We start from the raw sequence: 16,852 nt of genomic DNA on the forward strand, positions 1-16,852 counted from the left end.
CTGGCAATGGAGACTCTGAGTTCCGTGCCAAGGTTTTTTTTTCCAACATAATACTTGCTGACCTACATTCATGAGTGTTTCTTAATCTGTCTGTTAAAATAACACACCCATTAATTTGCTGAAGTCTTGTGGTGCAAGTTGCAAGATGGAAGATAAAAGAAATTCTGGCCTCAGAAAATATTTTCCTCAAACAAGGTGGAAATATTAATTGAAATAATTAAGGTTGGAACGTGTTCGTTTTGTAATGTGTTCATCCACTGGTGGCACGTCTGGTGAGTTTATTTCATTGTAGAATTCATTAGCAGAAAAACACAAAATATCTGAGCCAGGTTATTTTAGAATCAGGCATTTGTGTTATCTTCCTTTTAACATCTGTTCAGCCTTTCTGCTGATGTGCAGCGCTCTTCCATCTGCTTTTCAGCCCTCAGTTTAGATTGTCATTTAAAATTATGAGCAGCTTTTCAAATGTCAGGAGTCCTTACATGTATCTGAAGTGTATCTGAGTGAGGTAAGAATGTGTCTCTTGTGGTGCTGCCACAAGAGATGCCCTGCTCATCCCTGCAGCACAAGAGATGGAAGATGCAAAGCCAAGATGAGCTGTGCACAACCTTTCTGCCAAGAGCAGTGGTGTGGTGTGGTGTGTATTTATTGGATCCATTATCACCCAAATAGTTCTTGTTGCCAGAGTCACTTCAGTAAGGCCTTTTCCTTTTTGACATCCCATGTCACATCAAAATTAGCAAGGTACACCCTGTATTCTGTCTGTGTTTGCACTGGAAATATGAATTATTTTTCAAAGAATTATGATTAAACTGTTGGTTCACTTAATAACTATTAACACAAGATTATTTTTAGAATAAGCTCATTTTTTGTGTGATTGTTGGTATAGAAATTGTATCAATCTTGCTTATGAAGTGTTCCTTTTTTTTAGACACCCTTTCACCAGCATCCAGTCCTTCATCCATTAATTTTGCCACAGCTCCAGGTAGCATAGATGAATCATCCAGTGGAGCACTAAACATTGAATGTAGAATTTGTGGGGATAAAGCCTCAGGCTACCATTATGGAGTACATGCTTGTGAAGGTTGTAAGGTACAGTCATCATTTTCTTCTTAAGAACCTAAATCATGTTACTTTATTTATGTTTATATGAAGATAAACATTTGATATATAAATGTTTCATTACTATATCTCTAGCCATTACAATTCCTGTCTGTGGTCTTTTTTTCTGAATTAAGTCATGCAGATACCATAACTCAGACCTTCATCAGGCAGGAGCAATTCACAGTGCTAATTTTAATACTGCTTTTCTGTGTTTAGTTAGTGAAATACTAAAACAAAACACTAAACTGTGACAAAAAAAAAATCAAAACCTTCTTGCTCCACTACCATTTTGTGTTGGGAGTATGGCTAGGAGGAGTACAACACATTCCTGTTATAAAACCAACAAATCCCGAGTTTCTCACCTCCACCACATGCTGCCTGAATCCCTGAGTCTTGTACTTCTTGTAGTTTTGGGGCCAGGGCATGTCTCTAGCACAAATTACTCTTATCATTAATGCATAATTCTTGAGATGATATGACCCATGAATTATAAGATTCTTTTCTTTTTCCTTTAATGTTTTAGATTTCCATCTTTTTCCTAAATTAGAAGGTAACATGAGAGAAATAACAGTATTTGTGTACAGCTTTCTTTCATGCATCATGTCAGTATGATAATTTGAATGTAAATCTTATGGAATAATGCAGAATATCTATTAGAGATGGGCAACCAGATCCTAGCCAGGTGTGTCCCACAGCCTAAATGACATGTTGCTGTGTGATGTGACACAAAATGTTGAGATGGCTCTGGATTTGCTGTCCTTGTGTGTGAGCAACCTTGCATTGCAGACTGGAGACATCCTGGAAAGAGCAGTGGAGGTAGAGGCTGTTCTACAATAAATGGTAAAAGAAAAAAAAAGAACTTTACCTGTATGATTGAAGCTTAGTAATCAGCACTCATTAATATTACATATTGTTTTTTTCAAACTTTTTATAGGGCTTTTTTAGAAGAACGATTCGTTTAAAACTCATCTATGATAAATGTGATCGCAACTGCAAAATTCAGAAAAAAAATCGTAACAAGTGCCAATATTGTCGTTTTCAAAAGTGCCTTTCAGTTGGAATGTCACATAATGGTAGGTAAGAGTGCCCTTCATTTGTTTGTTCCTACCCAGAGTCTGCTGCTGGAGGCAGGCACTTGGATAGCATTTTTCCTCACACACATGAATTGAACCTCGGATTTTTTACGGGATAGGTCGCTGTGGGGGTGCCAGTTTCATGTGGTTGATACAGAGCTGCCAAATGTGCTGTTATGAGCTTTACACAGTTGTACTACATCTCATTTTGTCCATATGAATGTTCATTTATTTGCTTTCCTCACCCCAGGACTTTGGCACCAGTACTGCCATTGAAACAAATTTCAATCCTGGAATAATTCTGATTAAGAGTTTTGTAGAAGAGTAGGAGGAGAACAACTGCTTTCATTGTGAGGGGGAGTGATGTAGGATAGAAATCTGTAGGAAAGCAGCCTTCATTATTTTTCAGGTTACAGTGCAACAACTCTTGGGCAGATGGTTCAGAAAGTGGGGAGGGAGGGCAAAGGTCTATGCTGACTGTGCAAAAGGAATCTGGTAGGTTGTTTGTTAAACAGAATGGTTTAAAATTCAGAGCATTTAGATATCCAGTTTAAAAGTTATATTGTTGTTTGTGCTAGTGATTTAAGATAAGAGTGGCAAGCTTGTGGCTTACAGACCAATTTCAGCCCACAAGGCAGTTCTCTGTGCAGGACAGAGCTTGCTGAGCAGCACCAGTGAAGAGGGAGAGGCCTAGCCATGAGAAAGCACATCTCACCTGGCCAGATGACAGTGGTTTTCCCTGCTTGGCTCTGATATTGTCCAGGCTGAACCTGGGGGAAGGTGCAAGGTGAAAGTAGGTAAAAACACTGGGATAGGTGAAAAGCTGTGGGTTAGGACACAAATTTCCTAAGGAAACTATGCAGTTGGGATGGGAACATGACTGGGGAAGCTGCTTGTGACATTGTAGTCTAGAGTCCCAGCAGGAGGCATTGGCAGAGTTTACCCTCTGGTTCTGCTGAAGCCTAGCTCTCTTGTAGTGAGCCTTGACTGAGATTGAGGTGCATTGGAAGAGGGTTGGTAGTGTCTGCAAGACTGGGCATAACCATCCTCAAAAAGTGTACTGGGCAACAAAGTGACGTCTCAGGCTGGGAGCTGAGCAGGGAGCAGTGCTGGTTGGCAGGAACTGACATCCATGTGAAGCTGTTTCATCCTACTAAAAACACTGTGGCCACCTTGTGCTCCGTTTGAAGGGAATAGCCACAGTTTTATTGCAGCAAACATGTGGGAAAGGGAATGACTGCTGACTTGCTGGCAATACTTCTCAGGAAAAGCACTACAACTGAATTTACACCCATGTGTAAGGTCTTAAAACTGTAAGTTTTAGTTTAGAGCAGGTATTGTTCCACTTTTTCAACATGTTGGTGTGACCACCTTAAGGGGAAGGAAGCACCTAAGCCAGATTCCAAACAGGCTTTCCTTGTTGGGCTTCCATTGAATCCACAGCTGTATTTCAGATCATGCCTAGAGTCACCTCCTTATGTCATGAGAAGATCCCTGGGCACCTTGAAGGGCTGATGGTGTTCATGCCTTGAATTGGTCAGTGTAAGCAGTGACGTCCTGTCCTCACTGCTTGGAGGCTGAAATGCAGTACAAGCAACTCACTGTATGAGCCATCTCAAACCCTTGCACACCTCCCAAGGGTCAAATGGGGCTGCCTTAGCTTGAAACTGAAACTGAAGAAGTGCCCATAAATGGCAAGACCACTTGCCCAAAAACCAGGAGACCTCCATACCCAGAGGTGTTTCAGCCTTGCATCTTCTGCCTCTGAGAAGAATATCCCAATGACTGGATTGGATATTCAGATTGTTCTCCTCTCCAGTCCTGAAGGGTTAGTCTGTTGGGAAAGCAGTATGGGGTGTGGAAGGCAGAGGAGACTTTGTTGCCTTTGAGCTGTAAATGCAGGTCTTTGGGGTTCCCACTGGCAGTACAGATGTGTTGAGTGAAGAACTGGATGCCCCTGCAGGTTCTGAGCCAGCAGTGGGATTCAGGCTCCATTGCAGCTCTCCAGCTCATGTGTGTGCTTTCTGCCAAGCTCCTGTCACGAGTTTATGTAGTGTTTTAAGAGCTCCCAAGGTGGACTTTGAGTTTCACACTGGGAGTTGTAGAACTCAGTAAGGAGAAAACAAAATACAAGTATATTTAGGTAATGCAGAAGGGAAAAGGAATGTGTTCTAGCCCACTGCAGATAGCACTTTGTGTTCTGAAACACCTGATTTCCTTCAGTTTAGCATATTAGTCACTGACTGTGTTGGGAAGGGAGTGATGTCTTCACCTCTTCACCTCTACCTGTTTTTCTAGACAGAAAAATCTTACTGCTCTGATCAGCAATGGTAAAAGGCTTAAGTTCTTGTATAATTTGTGCTTGTTTTACAATTATATCTTCCCATCAGCAATACGTTTTGGACGAATGCCGAGGTCTGAGAAGGCCAAGCTCAAAGCAGAAATTCTGACAGGTGAAAATTATGTAGAAGATTCAGAAATGGCAGATCTCAAATCACTTGCCAAAAGAATTCATGATGCCTACCTGAAAAACTTCAATATGAACAAGGTTAAAGCTAGGATCATCCTTGCAGGGAAAACCAATAACAATCCAGTAAGTACTTTTTCTGTTACTTTAAAATAAAACTGACAGGTGTATAAAGTGATTGTAATAAATTGCTAGACACTTTAGCAAATCTTTTAGAAAATAAATATCATGGTAATACAGAATGAAATATTCAAAGGAAATATCTGTAGTAAATATGGTTGCTTTTAACCACTATCAGAATAATAAGAAACTATAGGAAAATCAGGTGATTTCCTTGTAAATGAAACTCATAACCCTAAATTATTGTTCTTAATAAAAAATGAATATCTGAATGTGAATACCTCTTGATATGTTCAAGAGGTTCAAAATTATTTTCCTATTATGACAGTGAAAAAAATGCATTTTTCTGTCACAAATGCCAGGATAAGTACTATTAGCTTGTAGCGTGTACAGGTGCTCTGCATGACTTTTCCTTTAATCAGAATAATATTTATAGCAGGAGGGGAAAGAAAACTTGAGTTTGTAATTTTTTGTTCACAGTGCTGGCCATTTCCTCACCCAGCCTTCCTGGTCTTTTCTGTAGGGGTCCTTTGAAAGGCAGAAGCAAGCAAGGTTGTGAAGACACATTTGCTGTAGAAGTTATTTTTCTTTCAGGGTAATTTAGCCAAGGTCTACCTAATTTGATCAACTGCTTTTTTTTAGTAGCGCATGGGAGAGTATAATCAATGTAAGGACTTGCTTGTTTCACTTTATGCATATTTATTAAAGCTCTGCTGTGATCTATGTTACTTTTATGTAAAAGGTAATTATCTTATATTATCAGTAACTTCAGTTTCAGTAAAAATGTGCAGGGAAGAAACTTTACATATGCCATAATGAAAACCATGTAAGTGTGGGGATGAGTGTTATCAAAATGGTAAGCAAGCTGTCTTCTGCATTATGGAATTTGGCATATAATAGTCTCGTCTAGTCTAGCCTACAGCTTTCTGCATTAGCAGAGAGACACATGAATTATCCCAGCCTTTTTCATTGCACTGAGAGGTGTGTAAAATGAGGCACAGGCTTAAACATTTTAGGGGTACAGGCTGACATGAGCCTACAGTAAATACCACCTTTAGCTTCTCAGTGAGTGGGCTTCTGCAGAAAATTAGTTTTGTGCTTCTTACCCTGTATCAGAACCATAAGCCACAGCTTGTGTCACACATGCAGGGATGGATCCTAGAGCACCTAATCCAGGTTCTTGTATTTGAATGTGTCCCACAGCCAAGGGACTGACCAGCCAAAAGTAACCAGCACGTGTATGCCTGGCTGAATATGCACAGAAAAATCAATGAAGAATCAGCCCTAGGATGTTGCAAACAGGCTGCTGTCAATTTTTTCCATATGCAGGGAAGAGCAAAGGGGTTTTAGACTATTTCATACTCTCTTAAGAAAAAAAAAAATTCTTTTTCTTTTGATTTTTCAGCAGAAAAGCAAATGTTAAAATAAGGTGGGTTTTTTTGTTGTTAGCAACCCACCTGTTTCAGAACTGTGTATTAACAGCTAATTTCAGCGAATCCTAATTTTTGGCACCACTACAATTAATTTCAGAATGAATGAGCATTTTTCATGATGACAAGGTGTCATTTTTTAATTTAGCTCCCAAGTCCTTAGCCATGCCTCTTTTCTGCATCTTGAAATGATAATTTTTTTTTTAAGTGTATAAGATAGCGTACATATTTTAAAGGTTTAGAGATGTGTTGTGTTTCTTGCTTTGCCACTTTCCACTCGTATCCACCTTCCCATGGAAAGTTCTGCTCTGTGTAACTGTGCTGGAGTGAGATGGAATGTCCAGTAGCCATAAACATTTTAAAATGGAAAACCATAGGAACCTGACCTGTTGGACAGTTTTCTGAAGGAAACAAGTGAATCCTCTGAGTTCCTGACAGAACCCATGTGTTCCCCATGCTGTTTAATCTGAGCTGAGCAAAGCAGCACAAGGAAGGTGCTTGGTGTGTGTGGAACTGAGTTTCTGTTCAAGGTCAGTTGCTGTGAGTTTGCTAGGCTGGGAAGCAACTGGGGTTTGTTGTTTTTCTTTAGTGGATTGCACTTCATTTTGGTTGTTGCCCTGCAGATATATATCAAAATCTTTTTGAGTTCTGATTGTTCATAAGAAAGTCTGAATGCTGCTTTTGATAATGATGTTTTAAGAGAGTGGCTCATCTGTTTGTAAAGCACGAACCTTTCAAAACAAATGGGATTATGGGATTTTGTGCTTTGCATTCTAGTAGGATTCTCTGTTTGGAGATGATTCAGCACCAACTGCAGCTAGAAAGTTGGGACAATTGAGACATTGTCTATGAGAATCTGATAATAAAACACAAGAGAAGTGCAGGGTTTACATTCTTAAGCAAATATGCTGCCCTGTATTGAAATTACTGCCTGTAATTTCCCCCTAGGGGACTTCAGGAAAGCATCATGATGTGCATCAAGTGTAGTTAGTTTAGGAATCAATAGGAGTGTAGGCAGAATAACCTGGACTTCTGGAGAAGGTAATCCAAGTCTTTTGTGAACCCTCTGGGACTGGCTCTGAGATGGATTTGTGCATCCCAAGCACAGGAGTGCTGGAGCTTCACTGTAACTATTACATGAAACTAAATTAAACATATGCCATACATCTTTACATCTGACTATTTGCATTGCTGCTTGCAGGGCTGACTTGTTAGGTATTGCAGTTTGTCATACACTGTCTTGATGACAAAGTGATAGTTGAGGACTGAATAGCATGGAAGTTAAAGTTTAGCAAAATTCTTATTTTTTAGCTAGAGAATGATTAATAACCATTATTTAGTGACTGAACTAGTGGTTTTTTCTCTGTAGCCATTTGTTATACATGATATGGATACCTTATGTATGGCAGAGAAGACCCTGGTGGCAAAGCTGGTGGCCAATGGGATTCAGAACAAGGAAGCAGAGGTTCGAATCTTCCACTGCTGCCAGTGCACGTCTGTGGAGACTGTCACAGAGCTCACAGAATTTGCCAAATCCATCCCTGGCTTCTCCAGCCTGGACCTGAATGATCAGGTGACACTGCTGAAGTATGGGGTGTATGAAGCCATATTTGCCATGTTGGCCTCTGTGATGAACAAGGACGGGATGCTGGTGGCTTATGGGAATGGATTTATAACCCGGGAGTTCCTGAAAAGCCTGAGAAAGCCATTCTGTGATATAATGGAGCCAAAATTTGATTTTGCAATGAAATTCAATGCACTGGATTTGGATGATAGCGATATTTCCCTTTTTGTTGCTGCCATTATTTGCTGTGGAGGTAAGCATGACCCATTTGTTCTCTAAGGTAGTAAATTTTAATACTTCCCTCTCGTGAATTAAAAATTTTAATGGAAAAGCTTCTGTCCTCTGGAAGATTCAGTTCTACCACTAACTACACTTTGAGGAATCATTATAAAATTATGACATGTATTCTTTTGCTTGTTTTGAGAACAGATCGTCCTGGTCTTGTAAATGTAGGACACATTGAAAAAATGCAGGAGAGCATTGTGCATGTACTGAAACTTCACTTGCAAAACAACCATCCTGATGACACCTTCCTCTTCCCAAAACTTCTCCAAAAAATGGCTGACCTCCGACAGCTGGTCACAGAGCATGCTCAGCTTGTTCAGATAATCAAGAAGACTGAATCTGATGCACATTTACACCCTTTACTACAGGAAATCTACAGGGATATGTATTAAGGACTTTTAGTATTTTTTTCCACAATATTTAAAGACAGAGAAATACAGATGGGAGCAAAACTACTTGTACAGTTATGGGCTGTTCACTCAGCCCAGAGCAGGAAAAATCTAAAACTGGGGAACTGGAGTGTTACACTTCTTTTGGTTTGGGATCTTTTGTCTTCTTTTGAAAAAGTGCTGCAGAAAAATACTGGTCAGAGTGCTCAATGAAGTGTCTTACAATGGTTCTTTTATTTGGAAATTTGAAGATTGGTAAGGAATACATATTTGTATAATAAATCAGAATGTTAAGTAACAGAAATGAACAAAATTGTATTTCCTCTTGGCTTAGTCATTTTAGTATTAATGTAACAAATTCAGCACCTTCCTTCCAGGTATCTGCACAATCAGAAAGACAATGCACTTTTGCCTAATGGTAACTACTGAGAACCAGCTAACACTTTTTCTTAAAGCATTCAGTCTAGGTGTAGCAAATGGCTAGATATTACTGTCCATACACTTCTAAAAATTTGGAAAGATCTTTCATCCATTGTTGCTTTAATTCCATGAAATGATGTACAGCTTCATCTACTGTTATGTTGGCATACTTAGGGTGAGCAGGTTTAAAAGAGTTCTCTTATGAAATAAACAAAATCCAAAGAGTCATCTAAAAGACAGCAGAGATGCTCCAACAGGTGTGTCTTGAAGAGTAAACAAGATAAACTGATGGGACCTTTTTGTTTCAAAAGTCTGTTAAGGAAATGTGAAAATATCACTGATGAAAAAGAGATTGTATACCCTGTATTTTTGTACAACTTGTAATAGCTCAGGATACAGTTTTGACATAAAAATACTATTTTGAATTAGCAAGAGTTTTGGAGAGACTGAGAAATCTGATCCTACCCTAGGAAAAAAAAGAATTTTAACTTTTCATCAAGGATACTGCACTCTGCTGCAGTGATAATGACTCCAAAGGAATGATTGGATAGGAAAGGCACTGGCTTCCTCTAAGTGTCTTGGCAGTATAATTGTTTGGAGCTGTTTGCTTTTCTGATGAATGCACTGCTTCATTTTTTACCCACTTGGATATATTTCTATTCCTTCTTTGGCCTCATGGATAGAAGTATTTGGTAGTTGTTTTCACCAGATTTTGTCCTTGTGGATAAGGTGACGGTAACACCAAGAGCAGTGTTTGTAGGTGTCAGACTGTGTCATAGGGTGGAAGGCAGCACAGCTGAGAGTAAGTTTATTGTGTTCCTAGGAGTAAACTGATTTTTTTGCTGTACTCCTGCTGCAAAAGCAGCCACAAGGAAATGGCTTCCTGACTTTGCCCCTTCATGGGCTCTTTTCAGAGAGCTGCCCAGAAGTGCCCAGAGCTGCATGCCAGGCACTCTGCTGTTTCTCTTTCATTTCTTTGATACAGTAACCTCACATTATTACCACATAATTTTACTTTCTGTTTCACAACAACGAGGTCTCAGGAGCAATGCCAGCATTTTCACTACAGTAAAGCTTTCAGTGGCACAGGAGGACACTTTGTATTTGTTTAATTGTAGCACATTTGAAGGCGCCAGAATCTTCACTGCAAGGATTGAGTGATGAAGTGAGAACATCACCTTGTCATTCCTATTTCAGTGGCAATGCTTGTTTCTGTCCAGGCACAACTGGACACTGGAAAAATTGCAGGTTTAAAGGCAACTTTTTGGGGTTTATCTGGGCAATGATTGTGGCAGAAGTTATAGATAATTACAGATATATTTAGTGTAAAATATTGAAGCACAGGCCTCAAATTGGGTGAGCATCTAGGGCAGGATAGAAATAGTAACTGCATGTGCACAAAACTTCCTCCCCTTCCCTGTTGCCAGCAGGAAGAACACTCAAACACTCAGAGAGGAATGTTGGTCTTGCCAGGAACCCTCAGATGAGAAATGGGCTGCCTTTTGTGTCCCAGAGCAGCACACAGTGTGCCCTCAGAAATAGAGGATTTTAGGAATGCTGCTGCTTTATTCTTCCAGCCAACCCTGTTTCACTGAGGGGGTTTGGGCCATGGAAATAATTGATCTGAGATATTGCTGATGCAAGAAGCTGTCAAAATATCAGCCATTCTGGGATGCTGTTCTGAAACTGTAGGAGCCAACTGTTAGTTTATCCTCTAAAAAAAAGGATTGCTTGAAATATTTTCCCCCCAAAGGTCAGATTTTTTGCAAAGGGCAAATTTCAAAGTTGTATCCCATAGTCTAAGTGTACTGTAGGTTCTCAGGAAAAATCAGACACAGTCAGTGTGCATAACTGTTTTTCCAGCTCTTGCTCTCAAAAGTGGCTAAAACACTTTAGTGACACTTTAAAACATGGAAAATTAATAATAAATACTTAAATTCTCAGCAAAGCTATACAGAATGGCAAATAGAGTAACTCAGTGAAAAATATAATATTTAGCAGTTTTAGCAGCTGCTTGTAACAAAGTCCTGTTATTAGTATGAGAAAAGTGAATAATTTTTTTGTTATTTGATAACCAGCAAGAAATTTTTGACTACTTCCTTGGACATTAAAGGTTTGATTTCTGTTTTAAATTAAATTTCAGACCCTGAATGAAAAAAAAAAAAAAAGAAAAAAAAAAGAAAAAAAGAGAACACATCTCTGAATTACAGAAATATGTACAAGATGTTAACACAGCCTAAAATTCTGGATGGATTCCACTGCCCACACTGCTGTCCCGTGCACATTCCCACAGTCACTTCAAAGAGTGGCACAGGGCACACAATTCCCTTCCCAAGAATTAATGGGCAAAAGAATTTCTCATTTCTACATTGTGCTTTTAAGGAATTACATTTGCTCCTTCAGGAGATGACTACAGCAGGTTTTGGCCAAGGAGATTTTAAAGTTACTCAGTTTATGTCCACTTTTTTTAAAATTTGGAATGCAAACTAGTCTCAGATGTATTTCTGACCAATTATTTCAGCAGCTCCTCTATGTGCAGATAAACTAATATTTTAAATACCCCATCTATGGAGGAAAGCAAATTGATCAGATTTTAGGATTAAAATGGATTAAAGATTTGCTGGCTCATCAGGTACAGTTTGGATCTGATTCTTGCCAACATAACTCATTTTACTGTCATAGCATGGAAGAACTCTGGTTAGCAACCAGACCCCACAAACAGCTCAAGGCAAGAGACAGCAGATGGATAGAGAAATACCCTGGGAAACAATGGTATGGCTTAAGTTTTCAGCAAACCTACAGATTACTCACTTTTGAGCATTGTTTGGAGGGAAAATATTTATTTATTTATTTATTTATTCTGGTGCCCTAGGTACTTTTTGTCAAAGGTGAAGGGGGGAAGAAAAGGAAGGTTTTGTGCCAAGTATTAGGGAAAATCTGAGGTTCATTCTTCTCTCCTCCTTAAATATTTCCTTTAAAGCTGCTGTTTAAAAAAATTAGTTACTTTGTACCTTTCAAAATTTCCGATCCCACTTTTGCTTTAAACACAAACTGTCACCTGATAGGAAAGTTTCCATTTACAGCAACGACACCTTGCATTGCATTTAAAGAAAGCACATTTTGTGTTAGCTGCCATTTCCATGTGCCTTTGTGCTCTGGTTCCAGCAGCTGCTGCAGAGCTGAAGTGCTGCCAGCCAGCAGAGTTTTGCGTTATTCCTGCCCCGTGCAGATCTCGGAAATACCAGCAGTTGCACTAAGCCTGTTCTCATGAGAGAGCTGGCACAGGGCTGCACATCAAAGAGCTTATAATAAGCATCCAAACATTTGTTTGTTTATTCAAACTGCTGAAACCTGTGGAGATTTATTCATCACGAGAGCTGGGTCACATACGACTGAGTTTGAATTTCCTCATTGCTGACGGAAAGCCTGGACAAAGTTGGGCCCCATCTGAGGCAGAGCAGCTGGGGGATATCCTGCTGTGGCTGCAGAGGAACAGTTTCAGTCTCTCCTAAAAGCTCCCTGGGACTTCACTGAAAATCTGCAACTGCATTTGACAAATGCATTTGCAGCTGTCATGGTACTGCTTAAGCATAAGGTCTGCAAATAATGGTCCCTCTCAGAAACCCCTCGTCCTTTAGGAAGTGTTGGAATGTAAGGTGGAGCGTGGTATCTGTGCTTGCTTCTGTCCCAAGTGCTTTCCTGATAATCAGTTGCATATAATTTTTGTATTTAGGTTTAATCAGCTTTATTTTCCTTCTTTTACTGGAGATTTAAATAATATGTGGGTTTGATCTAAGATTATTGATATTGTTATGTGTTGTGGGATTTTTTTAATTTAATGTAATACCATTTCTTCATGTTTCAATTTTTAAAATACAAGAATATAAATGCAAACTTTCACTAAATTAATTACAGAGGTGCTTAAAGAAAAATGTGTAAATTATTTAATTTAAATATTTGTTACATACTTTATCGTGTGAACCCTTTGTACAGTGAGGAAGTATTTCCTTTTATGGGCTAAGAATGAAGGGGCTGATGTCAAAGACAATTTGTTATTTATTCCTGTCTGGTCTTTATTGCTGTATCATGTGTGAAGAACTATCACAAATTCTTCAGAGTTATTAGTGTTTGGTGTTGACCATTATAACAAAACTTTAAAATATATTTTCACGTAGAACACAGACTTCCTTTTATTTAATTTTAATAAAAGCAAGTCTAGTTGAGGAATAGCTGCAATCCCAAAATTGAGTTTTTGACTCAAGTTCACCAATAGGAAAAATCTTGTGTAGAACTGAGTTCATCTTTGTTTTGCAGCATGGTAGCTCATTTTCCTTTGAAAAGAGCTAAAAAGAAGCTGCATTTGGTTTGTGCACCGATGCTGGTGTTTTCTGTGGAGCTGACTTGTGGCTCACTGGGAATAACAACGTGTACTCAGGATTATTCCCTGCCATCTGCCCTGAGGGCAACCTGCTGCTTTTATAGATGTATTTCAAACATGATTTGGCAGCACAAAACAAAACGTTGAGATGGCATTATTGGCTTCCCTGTAGGAGGGATTTGAAATAGAATTCAGAGTCTGCTTATAGGGATTCTGTGTCTGGTACATGCAGGTGTGACAGTCTGTGCCTACAGCATCCTTCTAAGGAAATCTGATATAGGAAATAAGGTACATTTCAAAGGTATCTACCTTAAATTTTGCTGTGTGAATCACCAAACACAGTAGGTACCACAAGCACAATCTATTATAAATGTTCTAGCAATCATTTGTACTTACTTGCTTTTTATTTGTAACATGTAACACTTTATTTCCTCAAATTGCTGCAACTTGGCATTTTCACTTCATCAGTGTCACCACACAGGTATGTTGTCCCCTGAGGTGTTTGTGTCATGTTTGCAAAAGCTCTGCTGGACTTCCCTGTGCTGACCTGCAGCCACTTCCTTTACGCTGTCACCTCATGTGACACAAACCCACTGTGTAACTGAGCCCACCCTAAGGAAGGCTGTTTCCTCCTTTCTTTTTCCTATTGTGCTCACAGGTTTTTTTAAATCTTTTTCTGTTTCTGAAGCTGGGCTGTGTTTTTTTCTTGAGCTCCTTTATTGCGTCAATCTCGCCAGATTCCATTGCTGCGGATGTTTCGAAACAGAATTCCTGTTGCAAGGACCTCAATTGCAGATGAGCTGCTTCTGCCAGGGGATAGGCAGCGTGCACAAGAGACTGATCTGATTACAGGCTGGACCTTAAATAAGGACTGCAAGATCAAGCATGAGGTACTTGAAGTAGCAGTAATATTTTGGTGTATTTTCTCACGTTGGGTATGCAGGTGATCCCTGTTGTGGTAAAGACACCAGCCTTGTGTTCAATGCCAGGAGTTTCATGGCATTCTTTCTACTAGAAAGAAAAAAGATTGGCAGGATGGGGAAGTCCTGAGCCACTGCAATCTCAGAGACACAGCAGTCCTGTGTGTGTAGGAGTGCAGTGTCACCCAGCAGCCTGTGTGGGACGTGCTGCAGAGCTGGGAGCAGGTCACCACCCTCCTGCAGGTGACTCACCTGAGCCACCCCTGCTCACCTGCAGGGCTCCCATGGCTCATCCCCACACACACAGCAGCTCTCTCCATGGAATCACAGTGCCCTGGCCCTTGGGCAGAGCAGAAACCTGCATGGTTCAGTTACTGCTTTAGTAGTAATGAACCTAACCAATGCTTCAGTGCTATCAGTGTGCTCCAGAAACCTCAGAGTGGTTTGGCAAAGTCTGGCTTAGCAGATTCTCAGGGGACCTGCCTCCTGAGCAGCTCCTGCTGTTCCACAGCTCCTAAAACAGTTGCTCAGAATTTTCTCTAGGAATGCAGCACCACAGGTTAAGTGCCTCGGGATGTTGAAACTCTTCCTTGCCTTTTAAATGGTCTGTTATCTGTGTCTCTTAGGACACAAAAGAAGCCCTAATCAATAGAGCCAACAAGTGTTTCATTAAATCAAGATATCAATATTAAAGAGAAAACAAAATAGTTATTGTTTCCAGTCAGCTGTTTTGGGGACATTGGACTTCAGTAAATACAGAACGTAGAAGGAGCACATTTCTTGCAAGGAGTAGTCAAACCTAATTCTCATGGAATGCTTGTTTCCCAGTAAAAACCACTAATTCAAGCCAAGTTCCCAAGTTTCTCTCTGTTAGAACAATGCAAATGACACTTCCAAGGATGAATGGATGCCCTGGTCTCACAGGGATTTTTAGGAAGGACAACATATCTTGCACTTGTGAATGTTAAAGTCACATCTAGCTACACACGATGATGCATTCTCAAACGTTACCAGCCTACTGATCTAGGATGAAAAAACTTGAACTAAACTTTTTTTTTTCTTTTTTTACATTCTGATTTTTTCTGCCTTCTTTAAAAACAAGAGATTGAATTCACAGTGTTTGTATAGAGACTGTAGGAACCTATGTGCTTTAATCCTTTCAGACTGAATGTAAACCAACTTAATTTGAAACACGGTTTTGCCTTAATGGTTTTAAAAAAATAAAATATTTTTAAAAGTGAATTTAATGACATGTGATGATCTTTTATCTCCAGGAAAGGAACTCACTGCAATGAGACATTCAGAAGGCAGCCTATTTGAAGCATCTTCATGTACTGATGCTTCCCTGTGTTCTGTTAGATGCCTTTTGAAGCAGGAGTGGTTGTGTAACAGACCCAGAGACGTTGCATATACATTTATTTATATATGTTTCATAAGTTTGGTGTTCATCCATCATCCAGCTGTGATCTTTCATATTCTCATGGGTTGTATGGCTGGTTTGAGACATCCATGGAATTCAACAAGAGCACTTCTGTGTGAAATGCAGCACTGACTAATTCAATGACCACATCTTCAATTAAATCAGGCAAGTATGTCACAGGTAGTTGTTTTCCTTCCAGAATCTGGGGATATTTTCAGCTGGTAACAGAGTGCTGAAGTGAAAATTACAGCAGAGGAAAAAGACTCCGGTTTCTTCATAGCTGTGCTCAGGAGCATGGAAGACCTGATGCTGAGCAGCAGAAAGTACTTGAAGACCCCAATGAAAACAACCTGTAAAGGCTGTGCATCCATGAAGAGCAGAAAAGGCTGGCCATGGTATCATTCAGGCTGTGAAATCACATATATACCAAAATATGATGATACTGAGACCATAATGCTCATGTTCAGTGGGAATACAAGAATGTGGGATAACTAAGTTCTAACAGCTGGGCACAGATCATAATCCATTGTCATTCCAGGAAATACCATGTGGAATGTAGGGCAGTCTCCTTTCCCTAAAGCATAAACCAGAGATGCCAGAACATATCTGCTGTCCCTCTGTGGTACCTGCTGGCTTTTCTGCACCTACCAGGTCTTCACTGCCAGGTAGCTGTGAAGGAGAGGCATCTCTGATTTGGTTTTCCCTGCTGCACAATAAATAACTGAGCTGCACTGAGCCAAATTAAATATTATATAATTTTGCTCTGCGGTTCTGCTCCCTTTTAACCCTGAGTCCTTTCACCCTTCAGTTCAACATAACAAGTTCTTAAAGGCATGGAAATTTCTGAGGGCTTTAAATGACTCCTTAGTCATATTGTAAATGCAAATATAATGGTTGTGAATAAATGAGATAACTGCTTGTGCCTTAAAAGGGCACAGAGGAAGCTGAGCAGGAGGGAAAACAGGTCAGAGAGATGAGATCCCAAGCTCACTGACATTGGAACTTCACTAGGCAGGCTTTCAAAACCTGCTTTTAGGAGTACAATCTGTCATGAACAATGGGAAATCCAGGAAAAAACATATTTCAAGGTTTGCTGGTGTAAACATATCCTGTGGTCTCACGTAACCATGTTGCTTTGGGAGCTTGATTATAACACTTCAATTCCAAGGTGGGAAAGTGCTCTCTTCAGTTGTGGGTTTAGCAGAGGACATGCTCTGGTGTTTATACAGAACAGATACAGATACACCACAGCTTTTAAACAGTGTTCCTAACGTGAAACTGA

At 39.8% G+C, this 16,852-nt stretch overlaps 1 protein-coding gene across 3 annotated transcripts in view; it reads left to right on the top strand.

Moving 5' to 3' along the window:
• The window catches only part of PPARA (peroxisome proliferator activated receptor alpha), a 33,020-nt gene extending 17,628 nt beyond the window's left edge, over positions 1-15,392 (top strand). For all 3 annotated transcript variants that reach the window (XM_063153946.1, XM_063153945.1, XM_063153948.1), the window contains 5 exons: positions 932-1,092; positions 2,039-2,177; positions 4,568-4,770; positions 7,564-8,011; positions 8,188-15,392. In XM_063153946.1, the coding sequence (XP_063010016.1) occupies positions 932-1,092; positions 2,039-2,177; positions 4,568-4,770; positions 7,564-8,011; positions 8,188-8,435 (1,199 nt within the window). In that variant the 3' untranslated portion in view covers positions 8,436-15,392. The remainder of the gene's footprint in view (positions 1-931; positions 1,093-2,038; positions 2,178-4,567; positions 4,771-7,563; positions 8,012-8,187) is intronic.
• Positions 15,393-16,852: the final 1,460 nt, after the last annotated feature.

The sequence above is a fragment of the Melospiza melodia genome, chromosome 4, assembly GCF_035770615.1.
Source record: "Melospiza melodia melodia isolate bMelMel2 chromosome 4, bMelMel2.pri, whole genome shotgun sequence".
Taxonomy (NCBI): Eukaryota; Metazoa; Chordata; class Aves; order Passeriformes; family Passerellidae; genus Melospiza; species Melospiza melodia.